The sequence below is a fragment of the Pelophylax lessonae genome (assembly GCF_965119305.1).
Source record: "Pelophylax lessonae genome assembly, chromosome: 2".
Lineage (NCBI taxonomy): Eukaryota > Metazoa > Chordata > Amphibia > Anura > Ranidae > Pelophylax > Pelophylax lessonae.
The window spans coordinates 390,471,326-390,492,852 of record NC_138769.1 but is presented as its reverse complement, the minus strand read 5'-3'; the positions used below and the strand labels follow the sequence as shown (position 1 = coordinate 390,492,852).

General features: G+C 43.6%; 1 protein-coding gene across 1 annotated transcript in view; it reads right to left on the bottom strand.

Moving 5' to 3' along the window:
* The window catches only part of TEX14 (testis expressed 14, intercellular bridge forming factor), a gene marked incomplete at both ends in the record, with an annotated part of 675,561 nt that overhangs the window by 121,102 nt on the left and 532,932 nt on the right, over positions 1 to 21,527 (bottom strand). The window contains one exon of the mRNA XM_082248092.1: positions 513 to 603. Coding sequence (XP_082104218.1) covers positions 513 to 603 — 91 coding nt within the window. The remainder of the gene's footprint in view (positions 1 to 512; positions 604 to 21,527) is intronic.

Sequence of the window (21,527 nt, the reverse complement as noted above, 5' to 3'; positions counted from 1 at the left end):
CGCAGACCGACTCCATCCCTACCTCTTCTCGCCCGACTCATACCCTTCCCCCAACCCCCCCCCCTCTATCTTCTTCTAATTCTTTAGCTCTTCCTTTCTTCTCGACTATACAAGCTCCATATATGACCAAGATAGATACTTTGTCCAAACTTTTGCATTTTTACGATTGATCCTACAACCATAACTGTTAGCTTATGCACATGTTTATTTACTTTCCGCTGCTTGTGTAAAGAGTTTCTACTGTATACCTCGGGTACTTCTTTGTACATTCAAAGTGTCTATGAAGCTTCTTTTATACATTCTACATTGTTACTTTTGGAAATTCAATAAAGATTATGGGACAAGAAATAAGATCACCAACAACTGACAGGTGGAGGAGCTTTGTCCGTTTCTTTATCAAAGATGTTAAAATAAATTAGATCAATTGTATGTAACTATACATATGCATTATGGGATTAACTGTGAACAATCATAAATATACAATATTAGCTCTTTGCTGTCATTACATTTACCTAGAATCTGGTGATGAACTTAGTGTCGTCACTCTTGGAGGATCCTTTTCAAATGTCTTGTTCCCGGCACAACATACAATCTGGGTTCTTTCTATATGAAAAACATAAATATCTCTTATTGCAATTATAAAAACACATGATAGCTAGTTAAGAGCACACAGTGCTGAACATTTACATTTTTATTGCATTCTGTGCTCTTGTGACCTAAAATTAAAAAAATATCTCCATTATGTTGTCCCAAGAAACTACATAGGGCATTGACATATAGCACTTACAAATTACTTATTTAATATTACCACATAATGGTGAGCAGGCTTAGCTTTACAATATTGAAAACAAATTTGCACATTTCTAAACAAAATTATTATACAAATGAATTCCACCATTTATGTCAGCCCTGTAATATATATATATATATATATATATATATATATATATATATATATATATATATATATATATATATATATATATACACTATTTGTATTAGTCTATCTATCCTAAGTCTTTTTTTTTAACTTCCTGCACAATGAGTATAGAGAAAATCTAATTTTCTTGATATAGATGCCCCCCCCCCCCCCAAAAAAAAAACACTAAAAGTACAGTTGCATGCAGCTCTGCATAGTTAACACTGAGCACATTACACTCAAAGCAAAATGTTTATTGTATACTTACAATTTGTCTTTTTTTGCTTCTGGATCACCTGTTGCACCAGGAACACAGCCATCTCGCTTAAGCTGCCCCATTGGTAAGGCTACAACACCAGTGCCTTCCAGGGAGCTGTTGTAGCTAATATGCGAGATCTTGCAAGATTTTGCAAAGTCTCACTATATCTCAGGAAACCGTAAATTATTTTTTTAAGCACAGATAACGTGGTATTGCTGTATGTGCAAAGTGGCAGATACAAAGCTATGCATAAACGATTAAAATCCAGCGAGATTTTGTTAATTCATTCATAGATCTGTTTATGCTTCCTGCCTACATAACATTTACTATGCATGCATGAGATGTGGCACAGATTCATTGATGAGCCAGCCCAAAGAATGAGGAAAAGGAAGCCAGCCACCAAAGTCACTGTGTAATTTAAAAATGGTGGCATGAGATTTTCATCATACTGTGACTTGAAAAAGTACTCATACTCCTTGATATTTTCCACATTTTGTCATGTTACGACTCAAAACGTGAATGTATTTTATTGGGATTTTATGTGATAGACCAACACAAAGTGGCACATGATTGTGAAGTGGATGAAAAATAATAAATGGTTTTTACATTTTTTTTTACAAATAAATATCTCAAAAGTGTGGCGTGCATTTGTATTCAGCCCCCCTGAGTCAATAAATTGTAGAACCACCTTTTGCTGCAATTACAGCTCCAAGTCTTTTTTGGGTATGTCTCTACCAGCTTTGCACATCTAGAGAATGACGTTTTTGTCCATTCTTCTTTGCAAAATATCTCAAGCTCTGTCAGACTGGATGGAGAGCGTCTGTGAACAGCAATTTTAAAGTCTTGCCACTGATTCTCAAATGGATTTAGGTCTGGACTTTGACTGGGTCATTCTAATACATGTATATGCTTTGATATAAACCATTCCATACCTCTGCCTGTACGTTTAGGGTCGTTGTCCTGCTGGAAGGTAAGCCTCCGCCCCAGTGTCAAGTCTTTTGCAGACTCTAACAGGTTTTCTTGGCTCCATCAATCTTTCCATCAACTCTGACCAGCTTCCCTGTACCCGATAAAGAAAAGCATCCCCACAACATGATGCTGCCACCACCATCCACGGTGGGGAGGGTGTGTTAAGGGTGATGTGCAGTGTTAGTTTTATGCCACACATAGAGTTTTTCTTTTAGGCCAAAAAGTTAAATTTTGGTCTCATACGCCATTTGCTGTGTTCCCCACATGGCTTCTTGCAAAAAGGACTTCTTTCGGCTTACTTTCAACAATGGCTTTTTTCTTGCCACTCTTCCATAAAGTTCATCTTTGTGATATAAATAAGTTAATAAAGTGCAATAAAGTCCAAAATTCAGTTTTTTCTGTTTTTACCAAAAATAGTGAAAAGTGCTCAACAATAATATTCCATTGGTGATTTATAAAGTGCAGGTGCTGGATTCCCTTTGAAAACGTCACCGGATGTGACGAACCGCGTCAGGACGTGAAACGCACAACGTGACGTGCATTGGAACGCAAGCCGGATTTACCTCCGCTCGCCACTCTGCATGGTTTATACCATTGAGTCACAGAAGCATATAAAATGATTTCTGCCGATCTTTGCCGAACGGTGCTAATTTGTTTTTTGGAAACTTTGTCACATTTTATGGAATAAATCCTTTTAAAAAACAATATTATACTATCTGGAGCCTCTTATCCTTTTCTTTTAAATAACACCATACGCTGTCCTATGGAGTGGTGAGGAGGAAACCATCACCAGCACAGCCAGGAGACATCTAAAGGGGACCTACCGACAGGCTTGATTGGTCTCAGTATCGTAGGGTATATGAGACCCACTGCATTCAGTAAGTCACCCATCTTTTAAACTATACCGGGAAGAAGGAATCCAGCACCTGCACTTTATATATCACCAATGGAATATTATTGTTGAGCACTTTTCACTATTTTTGGTAAAAAACAGAATTTTGGACTTTATTAACTTATTTATATCACAAAGATGAACTCTTAATAACTATACATATATTTTTTAAGTCTCTGGAATTATTGAAAATACATTTTTAATTATTGTTTGCACATATTTTGCACACTTGCACAAAGATGAACTCTAAATGATTATATTTTTTTTAGTCTTTGCAATTATTAAGATTACACCAGTAAATTTTGTTTGCACACAATCTTGCACATTTGCACAATTTTTAGCAAGCGCTGTAGATAGCCCCTACCAGGACTATTTTCATATACATTTTATACTACTGCTGCTGCTAATAAATCACAGTTTGTCACATTATTTAATATTTATATTTTTATAATTAATTACAAACTCCTAGGCGCGGGGAGTACCCCCTTTTTTTTAGGTGTTACTTTCTATATATACTCTTCCATAAAGGCCAGATTTGTGGAGTGCGTGACTAATTGTTGTCATGTGGACAGATTCTCCCACCTGAGCTGTGGATTTCTGCAGCTCCTTCAGAGTTACCATGGGCCTTTTGGCTGCGACTCTGATTAATGCTCTCCTTGCCTGGCCTGTCATTTTTGGTGGATGGCCATGTTTTGTAGGTTTTCAGTTGTGCCATACTGTTTTCATTTTCAGATGATGGATTGAACAGTGCTCAGTTTTGACATGTTCAAAGCCTGGGATATTTTTTTTATAACCTAACCCTGCTTTACACTTCTCAGCAACTTTATCCCTGGCCTGTTTGGTGTGTTCCTTGGCCTTCATAATGTGGTTTGTTCTCCGAGTGCATCACAGAACAGCTGTATTTATACTGAGCTTACATTACACACAGGTGGATTTTATTTACTAATTAGGTGACTTCTGAAGGCAATTGGTTCCACTAGATTTTAGTTTGGGGTATCAGAGCAAATACAAATGCACGCCACACTTTTCAGATATTTATTTGCAAAACATTTTGAAAACCATTTATCATTTTCCTTCCACTTCACAATTATGTGCCACTTTGTGAAAAATACCAAATTAATAGCCGCGCTCCCACGTATTTTTCACAATTTCAGGCTTGCTAGCCTCACAACCAGCTGCTTTAAGTTTGTAATCACAATATTTCAATTTTACCTATATAATTTATGTTATTTCACCAATTTCATGAATTTGTTTTGTTTTTATATATGGTTTGACGTTATACACTATAACACACTGTTGGGTTTTGAAACTGGTAAAATCCAGAGTGCGCATGTTGAGGTCACACAACCTTTTTCTTAAAAATGTGCCACTGTGTTGTTGGTCTGTCACCCAAAATCTCAATTAATCCCATTTATGTGAAACATTTCAAGGGGTATGAATACTTTTTCAAGGCATTGTATAATGGACAGAGCCATGATATTTAGGAATTTATATACAGTATACTGTAAGCATGTAATCCTTTAGGATTTTCCTAGAGATAGTCCATATGAATATATAGTTGGGGTGGGGCGGTGAAGGGGAGTCCGCTTTGAGGTTGGCTGCAACACCTACAATGAAGTAGTTTGTCTTTATCAGGTCCTTGGCAGTAAGTGGTAAACCAAGTAAGGGTTTTCAAATGAAGCCATTTTTTAACAAAACTTCTTTGCTGATTAATAAAAGAGGACAGTAATCTCTTACTGGCATCCGGTGTGTCTGTCTTCTAGTTCCTTCATAATGACTAGAGCTGAAACAACTAATCGTCAAAATCGATAATAATCGATAATTACAATCGTTGTCAACGATTGTCATTATCGATTAGTTGATCCTCCGATTAGTTGCGCTGCATTCTTTCCCTGCCTTTCTCCTCTGTGAAGCCGTCGGCTGCACTTGCTGTCTCTCACAGCTCTGCACTTCCGTGACCTCCCCCTCCCTCCTCCTTTCCTCTCTGCCTTTCCTCTCCGCCCATTTCCTGACGTCAGTGAGGGAGTCAGTGAGTCATATCGAGGGAGAGAACTCAGAAGCAGCAGCACAACACAACGTGAGTGTCCCGAGATTACAGTGCTACAGTCACAGTGTTGTGTGACTCCTGTCCATGCAATGCAGCCCTGCCAAACAATAAAAAGCTTATCCAGATAAGAGTTAATAGTCCTTATAAAGTGCAATATTATAATAGAAAAATAAGTGATTAAAAACGTCCATATAGCACATATAGGGGGTCTTTTTATGCTCCCTATTTCATATCTCTGGCTGACATGGATGGTTTTATTCACTTATTTTTCTATTATAATATTGCACCTTATAAGGAATATTAACTCTTTTATCTAGATAAGTGTTTATTTATAGTATATAGGAGCTTAATTAAAAAAAAAAAAAAGTTTTGGTATAAGTCCCGGTTCACACTTCTGCGATGCGGGAATGCTGCGAATATGCAGCGTGTTCCCGCATCGCATCCGCACATCTGGCAGTTCACACTGCCATATGCGATACGCAGGGAGTGTCAATTAAAAGTTAACAACACCCCCAGTTTGATTGCATATCGCAGTGCGATCTGCAAGTATGCACAGAATCGGATCGCACAAGTGCCAACCACTGTGCGATCCGATTTTGATGCGGCTCAAAAAATGGCTCCTGTGCATCTTTGGTGCGGATGCAGTGCGAATTCAGCCATACAAAAAGTGTATGGCTGAAATTCGCACCGCACACGAGATCGCATGTAATGAAGGAGCAGTGCGCTCCGAATTACATGCGATCACCGCAGCCGCACAAGTGTGAACTGGCACTCAAAGTACTGGGAGCATTATGTGCCCTGCAAATGTTACTTGATTTTATTCCCACACAATGCTCCATCACTGGTGTTGCCGGGGGGAGTAAACAGTGCCCCATCACTGGTGTTGCCGGGGGGAGTAAACAGTGCCCCATCACTGGTGTTGCCGGGGGGGGGGGGGACAGTGCCCCATCACTGGTGTTACCGGGGGGAGTAAACAGTGCCCCATCACTGGTGTTGCCGGGGGGAGTAAACAGTGCCCCATTACTGGTGTTGCCGGGGGGAAACAGTGCCCCATCACTGGTGTTGCCGGGGGGAAACAGTGCCCCATCACTGGTGTTGCCGGGTGGAAACAGTGCCCCATCACTGGTGTTGCCGGGGGGGAAACAGTGCCCCATCACTGGTGTTGCCGGGGGGGAAACAGTGCCCCATCACTGGTGTTGCCGGGGGGAAACAGTGCCCCATCACTGGTGTTGCCGGGGGGAAACAGTGCCCCATCACTGGTGTTGCCGGGGGGGAAACAGTGCCCCATCACTGGTGTTGCCGGGGGGGAAACAGTGCCCCATCACTGGTGTTGCCGGGGGGGGGAAACAGTGCCCCATCACTGGTGTTGCCGGGGGGGGGGGGGGGAACAGTGCCCCATCACTGGTGCTGCCGTGGGGGGGGGGGGGGAAGTGCCCCATCACTGGTGTTGCCGGGGGGGGGCAATGCCCCATCACTGGTGTTGCCGCGGGGGGTGGGGGGGGTTAACAGTGCCCCATCACTGGTGTTGCCGGGGGGCGGGGGGTTATTCATCAACTTAACACTGCAGTGCATGTAGATGTTGAAGAATAGTTTTTTTTTAACTTTACATAACTAAATTGCACTCAGTCTCCGAAAAATTTTTTAACTTCTAGCTGCAAAAAAAAACAAAAAAAAAACGCATTATAAAAATGGCTGAGGATGCTGACACAATGACTGCAGAAAAAAGGGTGCGACCCAAGTCTTCACAGGCATGGGAGCATTTTAATTTAAATGACGCAAAGAAGGTGGTCACCTGTAAAATTTGCAAGATGGAACTTGTATGGCACGGAAGCACAACAATGATGCACGAGCACATGAAACGGAAACACGTGGGCTTCACAGAGGTAGGCGAAACATCAGGACAGTAAGTTAAACCCAAATGATATATTGTGTTACACAGAAATAGCTTTTCCTGCATACTGTACTAAGTTATCATTCATATATTCTTCATTGCAGAAAGAAACAGCGCACCATGACAGAGTTTGTGCAGCTAAATCCTCCGTGCACTCCCCGAAAATCAGCAATTATAACGGATTCAATTATGAAAATGCTAGTCACTGACATGCGGCCACTGTCCATGGTTGAAGACCGAGGATTTAAAAGCATGATCAGTGTACTGAACCCTGGATATACTCTTCCATCAAGAACCCATTTTACTAAACTTGTGGAGAGAAAGTACCAGGAGGCATTTCAGAATGTGAAGGATGCAATCAGCGCTAATGAAAGCAGAATTGCCTTTACTGCGGACATATGGACAAGCATAGCGACTGAGGCTTTCCTTGGCATTACATGCCACTACATAGGGGAGGGGTGGAAGATGATTTCTATCTCCCTCACTACGATGCCTCTGGAAGACAGACATACAGCAGCAAATATTGCAGAATGGTTAGAGGAGGTCGCTGCAAAATTTGAAATTCCAGCTCAGAAAATAATTGCCATTGTCCATGACAATGGTGCAAATATTGTAGCTGCTGCCAAAATCCTGGAGGACACGCATGGTTGGACCAGTATCCGCTGCACTGGCCACACCTTGCAGCTGGTGATCGGTGCTGCTCTGAAGAATTCGGGAATTGAGAGAGCTGTTAGTGCTGCAAGAGGACTAGTTGAACATTTTAAAAAAAGTGAGCTAGCCAGCAGCAAATTAAAAGAGAAGCAGAAGCAAATGGGTACACCTGAGCACAAGCTTCTTCAAGATGTAAGCACAAGATGGAATAGCACTTACTATATGGTTGACAGACTCATTGAACAAAGGTGGCCGGTAACTGCAACTCTGTCTGACCCATCAGTTACACAAAGGGGCAAACATTATCTGGACTTAAAACCAGACCAATGGAGTATTCTTGAAGAACTTTCCACTGCTCTTAAGCCCTTTGAATGCTGTACTGTATTCATGAGTGGCCAAGAATATGTTACCCTATTATCCGTGCCTGCACTAGTGAAGGGGCTGTTGCGGTCCAATGAAGGTGCTTCTTTTGAATCATCTCCGCTGAAGACCTTCCAAGCCACTGCAACAGAACAGCTTCAAAGCAGATGGAAGGGGGTCCTTTTTGAACAGGTCCCGAACACAGTAATTCTTTCCTCTGCCCTGGACCCAAGATTTAGAAGATTAAAATTTTTATCACCAGAGCAAGTTATTAATGTACAGGCAAAAGTACAGACAGAGGCGCTTGCTTTAAGAAGGGAGATGCAGCAGCAAGCAACCACTTTGCCTGCAACTAGAGTTGCTGAGCCTTCAACATCTCTACTTGATTCACTCCTTGAGTCTGGGGGCAGCAGTGAAGAGGAAGAAGGGGAACTTGAGGAGGATATTCATACGCAAGTAAGGAATGAAGTTCAGGCCTATTTTGCAGAGAAGCCACTTGCCAAGGAGGGAAACCCTTTGAATTGGTGGAAGGGTAACCAAGAGAAATATCCTACCTTGGCAAAACTAGCAAAATCCTTCTTGTGCATCCCAGGCACCTCCACTCCATCAGAGCACCTCTTTTCTGCTGCAGGCAACATCGTTTCCAAAAAGAGAGCCAGCCTGAGCCCTGAGCACGTGGACATGTTGACATTTTTACATTCCAATGCAAAGTTTCTTGAACAGTTATAGTCCAAGTCCACCTTTTTTTCCGAATGTTTGTTGTTTTTGTACTGCTTTATAAAAATTTGCATAGTTGTGTAATGTTAATTGTAGAGTTTACGTTTTTGTTTCTGCAGTTTGTGTGTAACACTCTGTTTGTTCATTATTATTTTAAATAAATGAAAAAAAAGGCATATTGAGTTTTTTATGATTTTATCCGATTAATCGAAAAAATAATCGGCAACTAATCGATTATTAAAATAATCGTTAGTTGCAGCCCTAATAATGACCATGGCAAATGTGATGATCTTAGCATGTTTGCAAATGTAAACACATCTAATTTTGATATCTATACACAATGGATACCCTGACACCTATTTGTAGTGTAATCTTTGACTGGAACCAGGTATACAGGACTGGTTAAAGGGGCGTGTCCAAAGGGTGGCAATAAATAATGTATACTCAGACTGGACTGGGGTGGAAAGTGTGGTCCCCCAAGGCTCAGTCCTGGGACCAATCTTGTTCAATTTATTTATAAATAGCATTGAGGACGGGATAAGTAGCTCAATATCAGTTTTTGCAGATGACACTAAATTGAGCAGGGCAACAACTTCACATAGCAAAGCAGGAATTCTACAGAGCGACCTGAAAAAAAAAATCGCAGAGTGGGCAACTACATGGCAAATGAGGTTTAATGTGGAGAAGTGTAAGGTTTTGCATTTGGGGACCAAAACATAAAAGCACAATACACCTTAGGGGGGGTACCTCTGGGGGAATCAAAGGAGGGGGGGCGGCCTCTAACGGCTATTTTTTTCCACACCCCCAAATAGGATAGTGCGCAGAGGGGGGGGGCGTTTGATTATAGCGCATAGTGCACGTTAGTGCTGACACTGTAGTGTCCACACTCTTGTGTCTACCATGGAGGAGATTAGGGTACTCTCATTGAATACTAAAGGACTCAACCAACCAGAAAAAAGACGTATGCTTTGGGAGGATTTGAGACGTATGAAAGTGGATATAGCTTTGATTCAAGAGACTCATTTTAGAACTAATAAATTTCCAATCTTACAATCCAGACATTTTCCTCATGTGTACCACTCTACTAATGAGGAATCTAAGTCTAGGGGAGCATCTATTCTTATTACAGACAGATTACCCTGGATATACCGAGACTCTATTGTGGACCCTAGAGGTCGTTTTGTCTTGGTAAAAGGCTTGGTAGGGGAAGCTTTGATTACAGTGGTATCCCTATATGCACCAAACTATCCGCAAGATTTGTATTTATCCCAGAATCTGGATAAATTGGCAGATTTTGTTGAGGGACAATCGATAATGCACAACTCCACTCAGTAATTGATACCTCAATAGGCAATATCACGTGGTCAGACCATGCCCCCGTGATCCTTAGATATTCACTGGGGAGGATGTCATCAAACTCCTCAAAGGTGTGGAAATTGAATGAAAGTATATTAGAAAGTCCTGGGGTGTTAGCGGAAGTAACAGAGGCCCTTAGGGAGTACTTTAGAATTAATGATACGGACGATTGCAATACCGGCCTACTATGGGAAGCCCACAAACCCGTTATACGTGGCATACTGATCAAACATGGGGTACGCATTAAAAGGGAGAGAGAGAGCACCCTCCAGTCGTTGCTGGCTAGGCAACAAAAAGCGGAAGCATGCTATAAACATGCTCAAACACCAAACAATACGCAGGAGCTGGTTACTATCCGCCGACAGATTACGGACATACTCCATGATAGAGCAAAAAAGGCTATCCAAAGAGGAAGGAAAATAGGATACGAGGTGGGAGACAAATGTGGGAAGGCATTAGCAAATGCAGTACGTGACCTTAGGACTTCATCATATATTACGCAGGTGAAGAATAAGCAGGGTAAGAAACTAGTGATGCCAACTCAGATGACGCAGGTTTTTCGCAAGTTCTTTAAAGACCTTTATAATCTCCCAGTTTCTACCCCGGACTTGGCCCAGGTGAAGGAATATATTGCGAACTCAGTGATGCCTCGGCTATCCTTAGAGGTGACGGAAAAACTCGAGGCACCCATAACACAATCAGAAATGCTTCAGATTATTAAATCAATGAAACCGGGTAAGGCGCCTGGACCGGACGGGTTCACTCAGTTATATTACACCTCTTTTTTTTCAGAATTAGGCCCACACTTGGAAAAGCTTTTTAATTCCGCCAGAGAAGGACCAGCCTTTCTTAAAGAAACTCTGAAAGCACATATCACTTTAATCCATAAGGAGGATAAGGACCCAGCAGACTGTAGTAGCTACAGACCGATTTCCCTTTTAAATTTTGACTTAAAATTTTTTACAAAGTTACTGGCAGCACGATTGTCCCAACATGTACAACCGCTGATACATTTAGACCGAGTTGGGTTTATACTTAATAGAGAGGCTAGGGACAACACAATCAAGACCCTTAACCTAATTCATGTTGCCTCTAATGCCCGCAAGCCGAGAATTTTTCTAAGTACGGATGCCGAGAAGGCATTCGATCGGGTTAACTGGGACTTTATGATTGCATCCTATTCCATGCCATCTGCACAGGTTAAGGTAAATGGTTTTCTTTCAGATCCCTTCCCCATTAGTAATGGGACACGTCAAGGTTGCCCCTTGTCATCCCTTTTATTCGCGTTGGTTTTAGAACCCTTCTTATGTAAAATACGTAGTCACCTGGATATCTGGGGTATTTCGGTGGGTGGAGTACAAACACAAGATATCGGCATATGCGGACGATCTGCTGTTTTCACTAGCTAACCCGATGATATCACTACCTAACTTATTGCAGGAATTTGACATATATGAGAAATTCTCAAATTTTAAAATGAATTTTGTCAAGTCTGCGGTGATGGGAGTACATTTAACTATACCTATGCGAGAGTCGATTCAAAAGAACTTTAAATTTAAATGGCCGGAGCAAGCTATTCACTATCTAGGAACTAATATACCAACTAAATTAAGTCAACTATTTACTTTGAATTTTCCTCCACTTATGGCTCTGACACGGACACTGTTAGAGAAATGGCAGAAGGGACTACACATTCGTGGTTTGGGAGGTGTAATCTTCTCAAAATGTGCATCCTTCCAAAGTTCCTATATTTATTTCAAACTCTACCATCCCAGATTCCACTGAAGTTTTTTAATCAGGTAAACACCCTATTTTTAAAGTTCATTTGGCCACATGGGAAACCACGGATATAAAAAAATTGGTTGAGCCCTCCGAAGAGAATGGGAGGGATCGCTTTACCTGATATTAGGAAGTACTATCTAGCCGTCCACCTAGGTAGAGTGGTAGACTGGGGCTGCCACTTTAACGCCAAAATTTCAGTTCAGATAGAGCAAGCACAGACCCTTGTGGCTTTGAGTAGGGCCCCTTGGATGTGGAGGGAATGCCCTTCGGCGTTGAAGACACATCCTCTGATAGGTGCGACACTGAGATCGTGTGAGGCAATTCGACTAAAACAGAGGTTATTCTCAAGAGACTCCCCACTCTACCCAATCTTAGGTAACCTTAAATTTGAGCCAGGACTATCATCTAGTCGCTTTGTGAATCTGCGTAGAACCGTTTTTTTTCCAGGTAACACATTTCCTGATAGAGGATAGATGGCCTACGCTATCAGAACTGACAGAGGCACAGGGTCCTTACATTCTAGCGTTATGGCAGGCTTTACAATTGTGTTATTTTCTAGGTTCGCTCTCGCCACCAAGTATTTATAACCGACCTCTTACGGAGTTTGAGGATTACTGCTCTAGACAAGGCCAGAAGAAGGGCACTTTGTCATAAATGTATGGCCTACTTGTTACCCCTCTGACTCAACCGGTTGTACCCTGGATCCGTAAGTGGGAGATTGAGATGAGTAGAACATTCTCACCAGCCCAAATTAAGAAGATGCTTGCACTAACATTAAAGTCCTCCAGATGCACTAAATTGCAGGAAACAAGTTATAAGATTATGTCAAGGTGGTATTATACACCAGCCAAACTGCATAAATGTTACCCGGAAGTGTCAGAGTGGTGCTGGCGCTGCAATAGTGCAGAGGGAACTATGCTCCATATCTTTTGGGCTTGCCCCCGATTAACACACTTCTGGTCGGAAGTCCGTAGGATTATTCAGAAATTTACTGCACATACGATTCCAAATGATCCAGCTTTCTTTCTATTGAATATGTCGGATCTTCTGATATCAGTATTCCAAAAAGGCATTATTGGCCATCTCCTTAGCGCAGCTAGGGCCTGCATACCCTCAAAATGGAAGCAAAGCTCCCTGCCTACGGTTCCGAGTTGGATATTCAAAGTGGAAGCAATCAGGAGGATGGAGAAGTTAGTATGGGCATCTAAATACAAGCATGAGAAATTTACCTTACTATGGGGAGGCTGGGATGGATTTGTGACATCTGAGGAAGGAGCCTTACTACTTGGTGGTAGAGTGTAGTGTTCGGTTGGAAGTTTGGACCCCTCCATGGTGATCACAGAGTCGGAATTTAGGGGTATGAGGGGGCTTTCCCTCACCCCCGTAATTAATCTTTTTTTTTTTCTTCTTTTCTCACAGGTAAGGGGGGAGGGGAGGTGGGTTTATTGCAGATATGGTATAGCATGTTCTGATCTTCTAGTTGAAGACTTTTAAGAATATGAAGATGTTGATAACTGTATCTGTGTTGCTGGAACGTGCTTTTTTTTCTTTGTGGTGATATTTTGTAACACAGTGTCTCTGGGAGTCTTAGTAGAAGATAGATAGCATGCAATGTCAAGCTGCAGCTGCCAAAGCCGGCAGAATATTAACATGCATAAGGAAGGGGATGTTTTCCAGAGACAAAACTATAATCCTGCCACTTTATAAAAATCTGGTTCGACCGCATCTGGAGTATTCGGTCCAGTTCTGGTCGCCAGTCCTCAGAAGGGATGTGTTGGAGCTAGAAAGAGTCCAGAGAAGGGCAACTAAACTGATTAGGGGATTGGAGGACCTAAATTATGAAGAGCGCTTACAAGCGCTTGATTTATTCTCTCTGCAGAAGAGACGCCTGATAGGGGACATGATAGCAATTTATAAATACCTCAATGGTGATATCAACATGGAAAAAAACTATTCAGTCGCAAAGAATGTATGATGACACAAGGACATACAATGCGATTAGAGGAAGGAGAAGCGATTTAACTTCAGACTACGCAGGGGGTTATTTACAGTAAGGGCTACAAGACTGTGGAATTCTCTACCACAAATGGTAGTTACTGCAGGGAGTATGGCTACTTTTAAAAGACTCTTGGACGTACATCTCAAGGATAAAAACATTTGGGGGTATGGGAAATGAATACGTCCACGCACGCCGACACAGGTTGAACTGGATGGACTATTGTCTTTATTCAACCTTATCTACTATGTAACTATGTAACCACATAAATGCAAATACACTGTATAATGCGGTCTACATTTTACAACAGCAGCCATGGTGCAGATACATGCTAGCCACACACTATATTGAGGCTTGGTTCACAAATATGTGGTGTGGCAAATGGCATGTGATTTGCACAAGAATTGCATTTTTTTTTTTATACGTTCCAATAGGCCTGTGCCTCTCCTGCTTCCTGGAGATCCTCTTGACAGTTGATGGATTTGAACCATCTCATACAGCAACCAACATTTGGAGATCGTAGAGCTGTAGTTTCTTCTGTATGATCTCAATTTCCCATAAAGAAAACACCAGTGAGAAGGTTCTGATTGCATTGCAAATACAAGGTCCTAGACACCACAAAGCTAACTGAAATCTGCTGCCATTTTGAGTCACTTACTTACAACTAGTATAGGTATGAGGAATTCTGATTCTAATTTACAGCATGCTTCTTCTAGGTCAGAAAGTGCTGAAGTCAGATACTACAAGGTAATCAGATTTTTAGAAGGAAGCCTGCAATGGAAATCATGTGCATCTTTCATGGCAAATGCACTTTAAGCCTAAAGGCCCGTACACACGATAAGAAAATCTGAAGGGAAATTTCATCCGACGACCGATCTGCCGATTTTCGGATTGTTAGTATGGTGCTTTCGACAGCCGACTCCGACTTTTCGGCCAAAAAAAATCCTGATGTTCAGGCTATATCATTTTTGTCGTACGTCAACACAAGGTCCGATTTTCGTGTAGTCTTTACAGAATTCGTCAGACAAAAATCTAAAATCTGAACACATATGATCGGAAGCAAATATCAACCCGGAAGAATTTGTGCACGAAAAAAAAAAAGAAAGAACCATCTCGCGGAAGACAAATTCATGTTTGAAATGCAGTGCACATGCTCATCTTGGTTAATGTGAGAAGAATGAAGCTGCTGCTGATAATTGTATATTTTTTAATTAAAGAGGCATGTGTTCTGTTATGATGTTAATGATTTGGCTATTATGCATGTTGCATGGTGTTTATTTATAAAGTTAACTCCACACCATTATCAATGGATTATTAATGGAAAATATCTAACTATTTATGTGTCCCTTTATTATTTTTTTCATAAACGTATAATACATATATTGCTGCCTACTCCCAAGATGCTCTATTTTTTTAAAAAATATTGTAAAAAATATTGTAGGAACCATTTTATTTACTTGTAAAATAAATTTATACAAAAATTAACATAGAGATCGTTTCATTTAAAAATATATTGGTGTAACCAAAAGTGCATTCCATGCTCAAATAAACAAAATAAAACATAATAATCTGGAACATAAAAACACATCATAAATTAAATTCATTTATAAATGTGCTTAATGGTAATTTGAGACCATGCTGGTTGGTGGGGATCAGGTGCATATTGCCACTGACTGCCATGTGGCTGTGGTGGAGGTTGGTAGTCCGAAAGGTGTGTGTGTCCATGGATTTAGCCTCGGACACCTTTGTTCAGCACCTGTAGTAGGAGGACCTCAGCCATTTGGCGTTGCTCCTCTGACATAAGGCACAATTTATTGGCAGTTAGAAAGCCAAAAGAATCTGGCTTTCTTTGGAGGGCCATAGAGGCCTGGCTTAAGAAAGAAGCAGTGGCCTCCTCCAAGTTTTTGTTTTTTTTTCTTCTTTTTTCTGGAGGTTGGGTGGTTATTGGCTGCTCTGACGCCATGCTTCCACTTGGCTCCTCCACATTGACACTTTCCTGTGTAGGAAATTTGTACATTATTATAATGTTATAGTGTATAGAAAATTTCACGTTTGTTTGATTATTTTCACAAAATAACAGACTTTACATTAAGGCAAAAATATTGCCTTGATAATGTTTGTTTAGCATCATTATATTTTTTGGAGACAATTATATTCTTAAATGCTATACCTGTGTCAAGGTTGGCTCCTCTACATCTTCCTCTTGGGTTTCAGGACATGGGCCCTCTGCCGAAGTGGAAGGCAGAGTAGAGAGCGATGGTGTTGGTTCAGACTGCTCAGTCAGGAAGCGCAGGCTCTCAAAGTACCAGAGCCTTGGTACATATATATCCTCTGCAGCTGCTCCTGACTTTTCTGAATCTTTGATTTTATTCAGCTCCCTTTTGAAAGTGCTGCGCAGATTTGAAATTTTATTTCTGACAATTTATGTCTGTTTTGCATAAATCTGCCAGTTTTTGTAAAGCAGCAGTCCTTTTTTGTTTATTGGACCAGTCTTTACTTTTAACTCTCCACAAACATGGCATCTGCCTGTATTCATCTATGAAATGTGGCAAAAAATCTGGTGACGTGAACTTGTCAGCCATGATGCCTGCAAGACACAACACAGGACAAAACATAGTGAAAGTTCACGTTGCTTTTCCATAAGCAATATAAGCTGTATAGGCCACAAAACACCCATGCTCTAATATAAAGTTGTACCTTTGTTTGCTGAGAAGTTTCGTGCTTTGCCAATCAATCGTCCTCCTGTCACAGATCTTTCCGATGGCGAATGGTCGAATGATCTTGGAGCCTTTAAACACTGTGCATGCGTCAGCTCCGCCTCCTCCAGTGGCGCGCTGATGCAGGGGTGTGTCGACGTACCGAATATTAAGCTGCATGCCACACACAGACACGTAAGTCGGCGGAAGAATCGTGGAGATGGCAGAATCGGGGAGTTGCAGTCATGGCCGCAGTGGTTGGGCTCAGAAAAAAACAAAAGCCACATCTATGAGCAAGGGTGAGATGGTTGAGATGGTGGCCATACTTGAGAAAAACGACTATGATGGCAAGCTGGAGAATTATGAAAGGCCCAACTCCAGAAAAGACCGAATTCTACAGAAGGTAATTTCATCTATAAAGAATCTTTATGGTGTGGATCGATCCAAGGACCAAATCAGGAAAAGATGGTCAGATCGAAAGCATCGGGAACAAGAGCAGCTAGGTCATATCCATCATATCCTAAAAAGAAGTAAGCAATAGTTGTGTCTAAACAATATGTATTGTGTAGATTTGGTGTATGTTATTTAGAAATGTATATATATATACTAATTAATATAAAAACGTTTGTTAATTTTCAAATTTGTCATGTATTTAAACTTAAAAAACATGAATCCAAATATAAACTATATATGCATTTTATTGTTTAAAATTTTTAATAATAATTCATATTTGTTAGATATTGTATTTTAAACCTTAAAATAGGAAAAAAGAGGAAAATGAAACAAACAAAACAAAAACAGATGAGGAGAAGGGCATCTACCATGCCTGGTCCATCCACATTGGAGGAAAATAATGATGACATGGTCCCTGATGACATTACACATTCCAAAAAAAACGGAATTTTTGTAAAATCTTACCTGTAAAATTCCTTTCTCTGAGTCCTCCGACAGTCGCCGCCATCTTCATATTCGTCACAATGGGGTATTAGACTTTGCTCCGTAGGAGTAGCTAGGCAACAGAATATGTTAACATTAAAGCTTTCAACATATCCCACCCCCAGGGGGTGGTCCCCTCAGTCAATACCCTCCTACTTCCTGTATCCATATCTCAGTTTCAGTGGAATAGCAGTAGAGTATACAACCAAACCCCAAAAGAGGGGCGGGGGCGACTGTCGGAGGACTCAGAGAAAGGAATTTTACAGGTAAGATTTTACAAAAATTCAGTTTTCTCTTACGTCCTCCGACAGTCGCCGCCATCTTCATATTCGTCACAATGGGGACGTCCCAAAGCATTGCAAACATGAGGGGTGGGAAACGCAGCCGCGCCTAAAGGCAACGCAGTCTCCACATCAGAGAAAGGAACCTTACCAAAGGAAGGAAACCAGCTGGGCAACAGGAAAAAAGTTTGCTCAACAGGAGCAACAACCCAGGAAAAAACAAATAACCCAGGGATAAAAAACGCATCCCAAACAGCCAGAGGTCCAAAACCAATGGACCCTAAGGAACTGCCGCACTAAGAACCTTGCGGCCAAAGGAAGCATCTGCCGATGCCTGAACATCCACTCTGTAGAATTTCGTGAAAGTGTGCACGGTCGACCAGGTCGCCGCCTTACACACCTGGGCCACAGAAGCCCCATGACGACAGGCCCAAGACGTACACAGAGATCTAGTGGAGTGCGCCTTCACAGGCATAGGGGGAACTTTCCCTTTCAAAGCATATGCCTGTTCAATGGTCTGTCTGATCCATTTGGCGATGGTAGAAGCCGACGCCGCCATGCCCTTCCGAGGACCCTCTGGAAGTACAAACAAAGAATCCGTCTTGCGAAAAGGTAAACCCTAATCGCCAGAACAACATCCAAAGAGTGCAACCTCACCTCCTTCGGATGTGTAGGCTTCGCTTCGGAAGAAAAGAAGGATTAGGTCGCAAGACCACCTTATCCAAGTGAATGACCAGATACGGAGACTTGCAGGACAAGGCCGCCAGCTCCGACACTCTGCGAGCCGAAGTGATCGCCACCAAAAAAGCGACCTTCTTCGACAACATAGCCAACGAGATCTCCCTGATCTGTTCAAAAGGAGCATGTTGTAACACGGATAGAACGAGATTCAAGTCCCAAGGAGGCAGAGGATCCCTCCTAGGAGGGACCAGATGTCGCACTCCTTGAACAAAAGTGCCAACCAATGAGTTAGATGCCACAGGACGTTGAAAAAGAACGGCCAGCGCAGACACCTGACCCTTGACCGTAGCCAGCGCCAAACGCTGGTCGACCCCCGTTTGAAGGAAGGACAACACTCTAGAAACCGAGTATGTGCGAGGTGAAAACCCCCTGGACTCACACCAGGCAAAATAGGCCTTCCAAGTACGGTAATAGACCTTCCCCGAGGAAGGCTTCCTCGCGTTGATCAAAGTGTGAATGACCTCAGGGGAGAGACGCCTATCCTTCAGGACCTCGGTCTCAACAGCCAGGCCGTCAAAGCCAGCGACTGTAAAGCAGGATGGAATATCGGCCCTTGAGACAGAAGATCGTCTCGAAGAGGCAGACGCCACGGGGCGTCGACCGCCAGATTCACGAGGTCTGCGTACCAGGACCGGCGAGGCCAGCCCGGCGCCACAAGAATCACCGTGCTGCGTTCCGAGTGCAACCTGCGAAGGAACCTGGGCAGCAATTGAATCGGTGGAAACGCATACATCAGTCGGTACTGATGCCACGGAGCTACCAACGCGTCTGACGCGTCTGCCCGAGGATCGCGCGACCTTGCCACGAACCTTTGCACCTTGTTGTTCAGATGGGACGCGAACAGGTCCACATCTGGAAGACCCCACTTCGCGCACAACTTCTGAAAGACATCCGGGTGGAGAGACCATTCCCCATGGTCCAGGGTCTGGCGGCTCAGATAATCCGCCTGCCAGTTCTCCACCCCTGGAATGTGAACTGCCGATATCGCCGGGACGTGAGTCTCGGCCCAAGACAGAATGTCGGCTACTTCCCGAGCCGCACGGGCACTCCTGGTGCCCCCTTGGTGGTTGATGTAGGCCACCGCCGTGGCATTGTCCGTCTGCACCCGAACCGGACAGCCCTGCAGTCTGTCCGTCCGACGTTGAAGACAGAGATTTATCGCACGTAATTCCAGAATGTTGATCGGAAGGGAGGACTCCCCCTCCGACCAAGTCCCCTGGGCGGACAGAACGCCCAGAACACCACCCCAGTCCGACAGACTGGCATCCGTGGTTATCACCGTCCATGAAAGAGGACGAAAAGACTTGCCCCCCGACACCGTCGGGGACTGGAGCCACCACAGAAGATCCCTTCTGGTGCGAGGACTCAACGAGATCTGAAGATCCAGAGATTGTGGTCGCCCGTCCCACCTGGACAGGATCTCCGCTTGAAGACCCCGCGTGTGAAACTGGGCGAAGGGAATCGCCTCGAAAGCCGAGACCATCAACCCCAGACATCACGTCCGGAGTGACGAGCACGGAACGTCCTTGAGGGACCTGACTTCCTCCTGAAGAGTCCTGAGTTTGTCGACCGGCAGGAAGACCTTCGCCTGGACCGAGTCCAGGATCATTCCCAGGTAGGGAAGCCGAACTGACGGACCCAGCGTCGATTTTGGAAAATTTATCGTCCAACCAAACTCCTGTAGAGTTTGCAACGTGACGGACAGGTCCTTCTCCAGACCCTGGCTGGTCGCAGACTGAACCAGAATATCATCCAGATACCCCAGGACAGAGATGCCCTGGGCTCTCAACAAGGCCAGAACCGGTGCAAGCACCTTGGTGAAAACCCGTGGAGCCGAGGCGAGACCAAAAGGCAACGCCACGAATTGGTAGTGATCCTCCGCAATGGCGAATCGAAGGTACCTCTGATGACCCTCGAAAATGGGGATGTGAAGGTACGCATCCTTCAAATCGATGGAGGCCATGAATTCTCCCGGAACCAGGGCAGCCACCACCGACCGCAGGGATTCCATGCGGAACTTGCGAACCCGCACAAAGCGGTTCAGAGCCTTCAAGTCCAGAATCGGACGAACCTTGCTCTCCTTCCTGGGCACGGTGAACAGATTGGAATAGAACCCCAGAAATCTGTCCCGATGAGGAACCGGAATCACCACTCCCTGAGCCCTCAGGTCCCGCACCGCTAGGTGCAGATCCCGCAAACGCTCCGGAGACAGTTGAAGATTTGAGGGAAAGAATCTGCTCTCCGGCCGAGAGAGAAACTCGATCTTGTAGCCAGATCGAATGATTTCCTGAACCCACCTGTCCCGAAAACGGGCCAGCCATGGTTGCGGAAAACCGAGCAAGCGTCCCCCCACCCCAGAACCGGGTGAGGGCGCCCCTTCAGGCCGCACTATTGTGGGCAGCAGATCGGCACTGGCCGGACTTCTGCTTACCCGTCCACGGCTTCTTTTGGGAGCCCTGACCTTTGAACGGCTTGCCCTTATAGTGCGACCGAAAGGCACGAAAGGACCCCTGAGAGGGCCGAAAGGAAGCATGCTTCTTACCAGGAGCCACCTTAGCCTTGTGGGATTGGGGCAAGAGCGTGCTCTTACCACCCGTGATCCCCTTTATCAGTGTATCCAAGGATTCGCCAAAAAGGCGAGAACCGTCATAGGGCAGATTGGCTAAGGTCTTGCGCGAAGATTGGTCCACCGACCAACACTTCAACCAAACCAAGCGGCGAGACAACACCGCCACACCGTGTACACGTGCGGCCAACGGAACCATATCCAAGTCCGCATCACACAAATACATGACACCCTGATGGATTTGATCCACCATATCCAATGTCGCCTGAGGGGCAGAATCAGCCACCAAAACGCGTCTAAGCACCTGCGTCCAACTCGCGACAGCCTGGGCTGCCATAAGTGAAGCAAACAGAGCTTTCAGCATAGAACCCATAATAGAATAGGTATGACGAGCAAGAGACTCCAGCCTCTTGTCCGTGGCACCCCGGAACACTGGGGTATCTTCAGCAGGAATCGCAGTGGACTTAT